The sequence below is a fragment of the Eretmochelys imbricata genome, chromosome 25 (assembly GCF_965152235.1).
Source record: "Eretmochelys imbricata isolate rEreImb1 chromosome 25, rEreImb1.hap1, whole genome shotgun sequence".
In the NCBI taxonomy this organism is placed as follows: domain Eukaryota; kingdom Metazoa; phylum Chordata; order Testudines; family Cheloniidae; genus Eretmochelys; species Eretmochelys imbricata.
The window spans coordinates 7,110,058-7,121,441 of NC_135596.1; the positions used below are offsets into that span (position 1 = coordinate 7,110,058).

At 45.9% G+C, this 11,384-nt stretch overlaps 1 protein-coding gene across 1 annotated transcript; it reads left to right on the top strand.

Moving 5' to 3' along the window:
* The first annotated feature begins 45 nt into the window (after nt 1-45).
* On the top strand, nt 46-11,082 carry SF3A2 (splicing factor 3a subunit 2). The gene is made up of 9 exons (XM_077842141.1): nt 46-191; nt 2,353-2,523; nt 4,136-4,207; nt 5,699-5,745; nt 7,136-7,245; nt 8,204-8,253; nt 8,740-8,880; nt 9,480-9,548; nt 10,595-11,082. Exons 2-9 carry the CDS (start codon nt 2,398-2,400, stop codon nt 10,928-10,930), a joined length of 951 nt encoding a protein of 316 aa, XP_077698267.1. The 5' UTR covers nt 46-191; nt 2,353-2,397; the 3' UTR covers nt 10,931-11,082.
* Nucleotides 11,083-11,384: the final 302 nt, after the last annotated feature.

Here is an 11,384-nt window from a genome sequence, read left to right on the forward strand (position 1 = left end):
ACCCGGAAGCCTTTTGTCTCTCGTGACCCCCATGGCGAACCGGATGCGCTTCCCCCGCAGCCGGAAGTGCCGTCTTCCCCGTCCGCTCGCGCAGGAGGGGGGGGTCTCTCGGGCGGACCTGAGAGGAGGCGCGAGCGCTGGCGGCGGCGGGGGCCTGGGGCGAGGAAACATCGTAGGCCTCGGGGTGAAACGTGAGCTGCCCTCTGCGTCGCGTCGCGGGGCGGGGTCTGGGGCCTTGTTGCCGGGGGGAGGTCTAGGGGCGAGTCGGGTTGGCGGGTCGCAGGGGGGGTTCCCGGGCCTGGCCGCGGGGGGGAGCGGGGAGGAAGGGGGGCGTTCCTGGGCCTTTCCGGGGGAGGAGGGGGGTTCCCGGTCCTGGCCGGGGGGGGGGGGGAGGAGATGGAGGCCGGGAGGTAGGAGGGGGAGGTTCCCGGTCCTGGCCGGGGGGAAGCGGGGGGCGGGGAGGAGGAGGGGGGTTCCCGGTCCTGGCCGGGGGGGGGAGGAGATGGGGGCGGGGAGGAGGAGGGGGGTTCCCGGTCCTGGCCGGGGGGGGGAGGAGATGGAGGCCGGGAGGTGGGGGCGGGGTTCCCGGTCCTGGCCGGGGGGAAGCGGGGGGCGGGGAGGAGGAGGAGGAGGGGGGGGTGTTCCCGGTCCTGAGCGGGGGGGAGGAGGTGGGGGTTCCCGGGCCTGGCCGGGGCGTTGTTCTGAGAGGCCGTTGAGTCTCTGCCGTGATGAAGCAGGATGGTGCTGGGACAGGAGAGCCCAGTCCTGTGTTGGGGCTGCGGGGCCTTGAGACCACATGGCAGGCGGACGGGCAGGACATTCATGGGAGGCTTGTTGTCCCCTCGCTGAACTCGAGAGGAATGGGGGCTGTATGGGATTTGGGGCAAAAGCCGGTCATTCCTTCTGAAAATAAAAGGCCACGTTTTGCTTCTGGTTTTCAGGGGGAATGAGCAGCCCCTGCTCCAAATCCTACATGGCCCAGCAGGAGCTGTGGTCGCTCAGCAACTCTGACAGTCCAGCCTCTGTCTTCAAAATGACAGGTTTCAGAGTAACAGCCCTGTTAGTCTGTATTCGCAAAAAGAAAAGGAGTACTTGTGGCACCTTAGAGACTAACCAATTTATTTGAGCATAAGCTTTCGTGAGCTACAGCTCACTTCATCGGATGCACATCCGATGAAGTGAGCTGTAGCTCTCGAAAGCTTATGCTCAAATAAATTGGTTAGTCTCTAAGGTGCCACAAGTACTCCTTTTCTTTCTGTCTTCAAAATGCTGCTCAAGTCCAGTGGCTGTCCTCTAAAGCTGAGGCAGCACCTCCTGTAGCTTCCTGGATTGCCTTCAGGAGCAGATCTGAGCCTCAGAGACTGTGTTTTGAAAATCCTAGATAACTCTGTGCTTTTAACATGTATGCTGTGGCCACTTATGCACCTCAAAAATAAGCATGTTCATTGGTGCAATGCTAACAGTCAACGTACTCACAGTAAACTGCTCTTAATGAGAATTATTATGTTCTTGTGCAGGCCCCACTCAGGACCAATCCTTTGACGCCTCCAGTAGCAATGTACAAACACCTGTGCTGACATGGTGTCTGCCCCAATTTGCTTTTAGTTGATGTGCAGTATTTTTCTGCTTATTGTTTAGTTCTTGTATCGTTTGGTTCTTTTACGTATAAAATACTTGAAATGGCAATGCAAGATACAGTACTTACTGCAAATAATCAATGATTTGTAGCCATGCTGAATTTCAAATTGTGTTACGTGTCCAACTTTTACAACATAGATCTGGGCCAGTAGACATGCCCGCTCATTAACTAGTAGCTTTCAAACATTTTTGCCTGATTCGTGAGTCTATTAAATATCTCAGGCAAAAGTGCAGAATCTTGAAACGGAGAAAAATATGTAAAAGTAGCCAGGAAAATGAAATCACCCGTGAAACTGCCCAAGGCTCCCATCGAGCCATTGTATTAGGTGAGCTAGTGCTGTTTGAGGGTGCTGATTCTGATCCTGCATCGCTTCCTATGGTGCATAGCAGCCAGCGGGCTTCTTATGAGAGTCGGTCTGTAGACATGGGGTTTATGCTGGAGAAATTAGGTTGGAAAACTTGGTGGGCAGGTTGGGTGGGAGAGAGCCTGCTAGCAGATCTTGGGGAATTTGGTAGCAGGAGAATTGGTTCCTACCTTATTCAAAGGCTGCTCTGGAATCTGGACTGAACATGGCAGGAGATGAAATTCAACCAGAGTCCCATCAACACTTGACTGCTTCCATTGGGCTTTCTGCAATCCAGCTGCCAATGAAGGAACATAGTGTAGCCTTTAAATAACGACTCACTGTGAATTGTACTCTTTATTTTTCCCAGACTCCTTTTCTCACCTAAGTCACTTGAAGTGCAAAAGCCCCAATCATGGATTTTCAACATCGCCCTGGAGGTAAAACTGGGAGTGGAGGCGTAGCCTCATCTTCAGAAAGTAACCGAGACCGCAGAGAGAGGCTTCGGCAGCTGGCTTTGGAAACTATTGACATCAACAAGGTGAACTTTGATCTCATTATGTACATAAAGAGAGGTAGACCTATTGACTCTCACCAAAGAGATGTTACAGGATTGCCATAAACTGAACAGGTGATCAAGAAAATATTTTAAAATAAAAATGGATTTCAACTTTTAAAGAAGTAATATATAAATGGTCACAGGGAATGAGTATTACACTGTGCCAAATTCCAGGACTTGCTATATTCAGGCCAAGGTCAGTACCAAAAAAGAACCCACTATTAGACTGAAGGATCAGTTGTAGTTTCATGTGTATTATCCTTCAGACTACTGGGGCTAAATATGACTCCTGTGTATCAATGGAAAGTTGAGGTGTTGGCCTTTCAGATTATGTGATAGTGGATCTTTAAAATTAGTTCCATGATTTTTTCTAATAATCCTCTTTTCTTTCTCACCCATACCCCAGCCCTCTCCTAGTTCTGATCTGATATGGTTGTTCAGTGGGTGTTACCTCACAAGCTTAGAGTTAGATCCAAAAACTGGGGTTCCCGTTTTCTGAAAAATATAAAACTAAAATCTAGTCAGTCTTGAAAGTGATATGAAATAATGCAAGACTGTAATCAGAATGATGTCATTGACTTTAAAGTCCAGTATGATGCAACTTAAAGATGCTAGATGTGATTTGTTCAGAGCTGTAAAACTCTGCCAGAGCCAACAATCTTTTTCTAAGTGGTGATCCTGGACCAGGGATTAGAGAGAGAGAATTCTGATCTTCTGACCTGTTGTGAAGGACAACTAAAATTTCAGAATTTTCCCCCAAAACCTTAAAAGATGGAGGCCCAGATTACACTCTTATTTTTTCCCTCACTGTATTCCCTGCAAAGACTTTCCGTCCTTGGTCTAGAGTAACCAAAATCAACATTTTAAAGCCATCTATTTTCTCCCACTTTTTCTGCTTCTACCCTTCCCTAAAATCTGGGAGGAGACCCTCTTTGACTGCTGTGTTTAATGAGTAAATAGCAAGAGCGAAAGAAGGTGCCTGACCTAAGAATTCTAGTGACTATCCCACTTACGGGCACTTGGTTATTAAGATTATTATAGTTTGCATTAAATCATTGCAGAGTGCTTATTTAGGCCCTAATTCTGCATGTTGTGATGTGCGGGTAGACTGTCCATGCAGCGCCCTATTGAAATCAGTGGAGCTCTGTTCGTGTTCAGAGTCTACCCCCAGGAAGTAGCTTGTGGGGTCAGGGCCTTAGTGGAGAATTATGGATGGGAATGAAATACTTCTGGTGCCGTCCTCATTAGGAGGGATTTTAAAGACAGAACTGAAACACTGTCATTTGATCATATAAACAGTATATCTACTTTGATTGCAGACTTCTCCGGACAGGACCATACTTTCCCATTGCCATTTGTACAGCATGAAACATGCAGTTGATGCTTAACAAATACATTGTTTTTTAATCCTTTTGAAAGGAATGTTAGTCTCATAATTGAAATCAATGAGCCTAAGATTCCTCTCTCCAGTCCAGGAACGATCTTGCTGTATATATACTAATTACCTTTGTCTGAAAATTCAGTGTAGTGCAGATTGCTGATATTTGCGTGTGACTTCTCTCATTCAGTTCTTGTTCTCTTATCCTCTCCTTAGGATCCTTATTTTATGAAAAATCACTTGGGTTCTTATGAATGCAAACTCTGCCTAACGCTACACAACAATGAGGTGAGTTGAGCATCTGCCTGTTGATCTTAGTGGAAAACCACTGTTCTAGAGGTGCATCGGGTTCTGGCAACTTTGATTCAGAGCGTGTGGGGGCAGTGAGAGTAAAGCACATTTAAACTTATGCTGTAAATCAGGTGCTCTGGTTTTGTGCACGTTCTACACATTATTCAATGCAAATTCTTCTGCCATACAAAATATGGGGTTGACATTAAGGGGACCCTAAATATGAACATTATTAGGGAGCAGATCCAAGAATAGCACAGAAACTGGCATCCATCTTCAAAGCAATAAAATGTTAGCTACCTATCAGGAATTTCCTAAATTGATATCTTTTCATATTACGCTGTCTCAGCGTTACTTGTTAATGTGAGCTCCGCTTCAGAGCAGTTCTGTTTAAAAGGACTTTCCTTTGAACTAATCCAAACTGTTCTTGTGTTGGGTGTGTATTTGAATAAACTTCCAGTGGGTCAAATTCAATCATTCATCAAGCTTGAATGAATGTCTTTAGGTCTTCTGTCTACTCTGCTGTTGAGTATAATAGACACACAGTTGTGCTGTCTTCAGATGTAACCCCTTAGAGATGGTCTGATTTCCAAGGGGATGACTCCTACAAACTGGCTATTTTTTGTTTTGTTTTGGAGGACATTGGATAGAACTTGTCCCTGAATTTCACTTTGTGACAAAAGGTTCTTACAGTACCTAAGACCAGTAGAAATGTATCCATGAGTTAAAAATTAAAAAAGCCAATGGAAAGGTTTGATTAGGCTGAAAAAACATAGACTGTGTTTGCAATGCGCCACAGCACAAAGCTAGTGCAGGAAAGCTAGAAAGTGGTTGCTGAGAAACTGAAACAAAATAAGTAAATTTGCCATTTCATATTATTTCACTTTTAATAATCTACCTAGTTTAAAAGTACCTTAAAGATGTCTTTTTATTTAAGAAAAAAAAAGAAAATTAACTTGACGGTTTCTTGTAAGAGCTAGGAGAAGGAGCATAATTATATGAATTGAGGTTGGTTTTCATGGGGAGAGAGTAGTAGATCCAGACTCTTGTCTGGAGAAAGTACCACCCCACAGCCCCACTGTCAAAATCCCTCCACTGCTCCCTGTGAGGTCTGTTACCCGACAGCCAGTTCCTGAACTGACCATTGGGTGTGTGGGAGTGGAAAATGGGTGAGACCTCCCAATGTGGGTTGAGAGGTAAGGAAGTGGAGGGTTGGGACATGTTAGAGAGGAAGGGATTGGTGGTTGAGAGTTGGGTTGGTGGAAGGGATGGATGAGGCTCTGAAAAAAAAAATAGATTTTCCAGTTCCTCAATGTAATTATGAGGAGGAATAAATTTTCCCTTTGTGCTGTAAGGGTTAAAATGTCAGTGTTTCTTAGAGCTTCCTTCACAGGACAGGTTAACTCCCAGTAGTATTTCATCTGTGACAGTTGGATACCTCCCAGCTTACTGTCATATTTAATTTTCTTATGTCTTGTTTTGTTGCAGGGAAGCTATTTAGCACACACCCAGGGGAAAAAGCATCAGACCAATTTGTAAGTTCTTAACTGCAGCATTTTCCAGTCTCTGGACATTTTAAAATACATAGTCACTCTTTAATATGTACTGGGTATAAGTTTTAACAAATACTTCATCCCCATTTGCAGTAGAAATCAGAGAGCAAAATTAGTTTTGCTGTATGCAGGAGGTGAAACAGTCCAGTTTGGTTTTTAAGCTTCCCTCTTTCCCTGGGTGCAGCCCAGTAAGTAGTTCTTATTCTCAGTCTCATGTCTTATTCTTATGTATTGAGTGATTAAAGTGGCTGAACACAAGGTGGCTGCTGCTGATGGTGAGGAATATCTGGGAAGCCATTACACAAAAACACATTGTACCTGACATCACTAAAATACAAATATATTGTAAGGAACAGCAGGCATGGAACGTTTGTGATCTATATGGTGTCTAATTCTATGACATGACAAAGTAAGTTATGGGACTTCTGGAGTACAAAAATAACTTTCTTTAGGGCATTCTGAAAGTGAGCAAAAGCTCATGAGGGTGGGGGATTTGAACATAGAGTGTGAAAGTTTGATAAGCTGTTTGATGGACGTTTTAGAAGCTTACTTCCAAGGAGCTGAGCAATGCAGTGGCTTAGGGTGCTAGCCTAAGAAGAAGGGTGGCCCACTCGTTAAAGTATTAGCCCGGCATGTGGGAGAGCAGGTTTAATCCCCTGCCCTGCCACAGACTTCAGGTGTAACCTTGAGCAAGTGTCTGTGCCTCGGTTCTCCAACTCTGGGAGGAGAAATACAGTAATGTGGCGCCATACAGTCTCCCTTACTGTAGTGTCTAAATCCTTAGATAAATACCGTTTCATGTTCAGAGCATTTAAATCCATGTGTCAAGACACCACATGCAGCTTAAGGTTATTCAGTGCGCCTCAGTTGACAGCCTTTGCTAAGGGGAAGCTGTGGGTCACAGTTGACCTTGATTGACGGAGTGGAGTACTGGGTCTAGACCATACTATCTCTTTAAAAATAAATAAGTAAATAAAATTTAGTGCAAATAAAGAGCTTGATGCAGAGGGGTTGGGGCTCCCCTCAGTATGTCCTTCTCAAGCCAGCGCTGGTGAGCCCTTAATTTCACAGGCATTAAATTCACCCACAGAATTAAATAACAAAAGTGCCCTTGATTCAGTTGGCAGGAGCCTCCAAGCTGGAGCAGCTTCATGTGCTAGGTGGAATGTGACGCACATGGGAGCTCTTGGTTCAGCATTGTTGCAGTGGTGGGTTCAAATTCAAAGCCTTATGGGCTGTAGTTCTCTGCATCAGGGAAGGGGTTGGGAAGAGACGGATGGCAGGGTTTCAAGGCTGGAGAGAGTACTCTGAATTGAAAGGATGACGTTCCTACGTGTAGTTAGATGATGACCGTCTCCTGTCCTGATTTCAGGGCTCGCCGCGCTGCCAAGGAAGCTAAAGAAGCCCCTGCGCAGCCTGCACCAGAAAAAGTCAAAGTGGAAGTGAAAAAGTTTGTGAAAATTGGACGACCAGGTTATAAAGGTAGCTAGTGACTGGCATGTCTGTTACATCAGGGTACCTGGTGCTCTTTGGTGTTTGCTTGAAGTGCAATGCTGTGGGTATTAATTATAAATAAGCCTTTTAGCAGATCTGGTCACAAATTATAGGCCCTCGTCCCTCTCTCCTTGCATTGTTTTGTTTTCCCATAGAATGACTCTTTAGAGCTGGCAGTCAAACAAGGATCTGTTCAGTAATATGTTGGTAGTCACGATCTTTCAGCTGTTACAGTATCAGCGGTGCAGGAGGTGGACAACATCAGATGTAGTCAGGCTCTCCTCGGAGTATAAGTCTCCCCCTTTCTTTCCACAAATGCTGAGGGTCACTAGTGAGATTTCTAGTATCAACTTTGCCCACCCGTTTTTATTAAAATAAATAAGAAAATCGCATGGCACTAAAAATGAGGCTTTGCCATTGTGTTCTTGGCCAAAACTTCCCTTCTCCTTCTTCCATGTTGTGTCCCCCTTGTGTCCCGTCCCCCCCGCATGTTGTTTTGCAGTGTGGTGTGTGCCAGTTCTCTGCCTCTGCCCCAGAAGTGGCTGCACTTCACTGTTGCTATATGTATAGCTGAACACTTTGGGTTAAAAGCTATCAAATAACGTAGAGTATTAAAAACACTAAAAAACTCCGAATGTTCACGCAATTGTATTTCTCTGGAATGGTGCTATTTGCAATACTATCAGTTCCTAAAATAGGATTAGTGTCACTCCAGCCTCAATACTGTATTGCAATTTTCAATTTTTTTTTTTCATTTGTGCACCCCTAAAAAATTTTGAATGGAGGTGCGGACCCCTTTTGAAAATCTTAGACGTAGTCTGCGGACCACAGGTTGAAAACCACCGTTCTGTGGTAATGGCAACCTTTTGTGGACCTCTTAGACATAGTATGAGGACTCCAGGTTGAAACCACTGCTGTATTGAACTTATTCGTTATTCTCTTACAGTGACCAAACAGAGAGATCCAGAAATGGGCCAACAGAGCCTCCTCTTCCAGGTAAGGTACTGTTTACGAGCATCTCTCAGAGGGGTGCTAGGTTAAGGAATTACTCCGCTGGAAGTTCCCAGGAGGATGCATTAGAAAAGAGAGACTGGCATTGTGGGTCTTGGCTCCGTTCCTGGTAGACACGTTCCCACTCAATTAAAACCAGCCATCATCATATTCTTGACACGGGCTGAGGATTGAAGGGGTTCTGGAGATTGAACCACCCTCTTATTCCTAGGGATGGTCTCTGTAGGACTGCGAATTGGCACATTGGCACCGGTGCTGGGGGAAACTTTCACTGCTGGTACTACTGATGATGCTGTAACTATCATTTGGGTGAATGGAGGAATCCGCGACCAGGGCTGTCAAGCTGGTTTCTTTCACCAGCAGTAAATGTACTAACTTCTCCATATGAAGGATATGTATTGGCCTTTTTTTATAGCTTGGGGTGTTTTGCTGAGGAGGGAGGAATGAGTATGCTACAATATTACCCCACAGATCGATTACCCAGAGATTGCTGAAACCATCATGCCTAGGCATCGGTTCATGTCTGCATATGAGCAAAGGATTGAGCCCCCAGACAGACGTTGGCAATACCTTTTGATGGCAGCAGAGCCCTATGAAACCATTGCTTTCAAGGTACAATTTAGGGACTTATTGGCTAATAGTGATTGGGAAGGTGTCTCATAGACTTTAAGGCCAGAAGAAACCACCATGATCACCTAGTCTGACCTTCTGCATGTTGGTCTCTCTGCCACCCCATGCGCACACTGCATTTGTTGAGCTTACAGTGGGAATAAAGAGCAGTGTAGACCTGTTCCATCGAGCGTATGTGGATGTGCGGGGCTTGGTTGGCAGTGTTGAAAGAGGGGGGGAAGCACAGACTCCTGGACCACCCTTTGGGATCAACAGCGGCGTGCGGCTGAGAGCATGGAAACCAGGGCATCTGAGCGGCCGAGGAATTGGCTGCCTCTAGCACAGAAAGGAGCCCTTTGGGCCTAGCTCCCGAGTCCTTTTTTGCAGGTGTTAAGAGGAGCTGTTTTCTGTCGATACACTTGCCCTTGGCAGATATGAAAGCAACTTAATTCCTCCCCTCTGTCTATTAAGGTCTGATATGAGCACATCTCACAAAAGCCTGGAATAGCTGTTTATCTTGCAGCTCTAGTGCTAAAAAAAAAAAAGGGCCATGGAGCTAATCTGGTGGTGCTAATAATAGTTCTTTACTCCTTTTGTTACAGGTGCCAAGCAGAGAAATTGACAAAGCAGAAGGAAAGTTTTGGACCCACTGGAACAGAGAAACCAAACAGGTAGCTGGTGGCTCATTTTTCTCACTTCTTTGTGAGGGAGTGAAAAGATAATGGGGGTGGGATCGGGAAGGAGCATAGGCCAGTGGTTACTAGTACTGATACTTCATGTTCCTTCAGTGATGAGCCTCAGTGCTGGCCTGCTGAGCCTCTCGCAAGACCAGGTTCTGAGCTCCAGTCTCCAGTGTGGGTTGAATGCTTGGTGATGGGTCTGGCTGATTGATTACATTTATCCAGTTTCCTAAGGACACTGGGCACAAAGACATTGTGTGCTCAAGTTCTTCTTTCCTTGATCCTGTGCTCAAAGTTCCGTTTTCTCTCTAACTCGTCTAACGTGTCCTTGGCACGTGACGTGAACTTCCTTGGCTCATCTGAGTTACTAAAGGGGCAGGTGTTCACCACCCAAAAGCACAGTTTCAATAAGCCCCATTATTGGCATTCTCAGCAGGGAGATGGAGGTTTGAAGGGGTCATCAAGACTGAACTCCTCACCCATAGAAGAGGTCCCTCCAGGTTGAAGTGCATTTTGGGGAAGCTAGTCCAGGAGGCAGAACTTCTCACCGGGAATGCACTGACTTAGCAGCAGCACAGCCCAAGGGACCAATACATAGCAGCACCATGCACCGCCACTAACAGGCGCCAGCGGCCATATGGGTGATGTGCCCATGCAGTGTGTGTGTATATATAATTAATATATAAAATACATGAGACTGCTGGGCCCAGTAGAGCAGGGATGGGGTGATCTAAATAGAGATTGGATGTTAAATTGATCACTACTCGCTTAGTGATTACTCAGAACCCAAAGAGGGTGTTTCGGAGTATTTAGAATGAGAAGTGGGACTGTGTTTGGTCCAAGCCCAGGGGTTGTCTGTTGATGGAGAGGCGGAGTGTGATGTGATCTGACACCTAGGGCTGAAAGCATTAAGCATAATGTTTCGATGGTTAACAATGTTTCTTGGGGTCCTGGGAGAGAACATGGCAGGACAGCCACCTCGTGAGGTTCCCAAGCTGTTTTGTTGATTGAATCTGTCTTTGTTTTTTTTGCCCTAGTTTTTCCTTCAGTTCCATTTCAAAATGGAGAAGCCCCCAGCTCCCCAGAGCATCCCTCCTGGACCCCCAGCTGTGAAGAGGCCTCCACCGCCCCCACTGATGAATGGCTTGCCCCCACGACCACCTCTCCCGGACTCCATGCCACCGCCACCACCACCTCCAGGAGGCATGACCTTGCCACCCATGCCTCCCTCTGGACCTGTACCGCCCCCAGCACCACCTCAGCTGCCACCAGCTCCTGGGGTACATCCTCCTGCTCCTCTGCCCCCCATGATGAGACCACCTCTTCCCACAGAGGGGCCAGGAACTATTCCCCCCCCACCTCCTTCCAACTGAAAAGCTCCTCCTGGACTCTTTTCCCAGTGGACTCCTTTTGATTCGTGTTTAATTACAAACCGTTATTTGCTCAGAGGGAAATCTTTGTCCTTTTTTATATGCTAATAGCTTTGCCAGAATCCTGTAGGTTCATTAAAAAGCTTTCTACGTTGTTTTCTGTATCTACGTCTGTTTCTTTGGATTAAAAACGTTGTCTGTATTTTCCCATTAGTAGCGTTAAAGGGCTCAAGAAAATAGGTAGATAAGAAAACATTATCTGCCTTGCTATCCTTAGTGGTATATATTCGAAGTTATAATCCAATCAATGGAAAAATAAGTAGAATTCCCATGAAATCTCAACTATATAACTGAAGTAACTATGAATTAAACCTACTTGAAGTAACATCAGCTCAGTCTCATGAGCTCCAACACAACGCTTCTCCCAGTGTTGTTTTTGCTTAGCAAGGGGGTCATA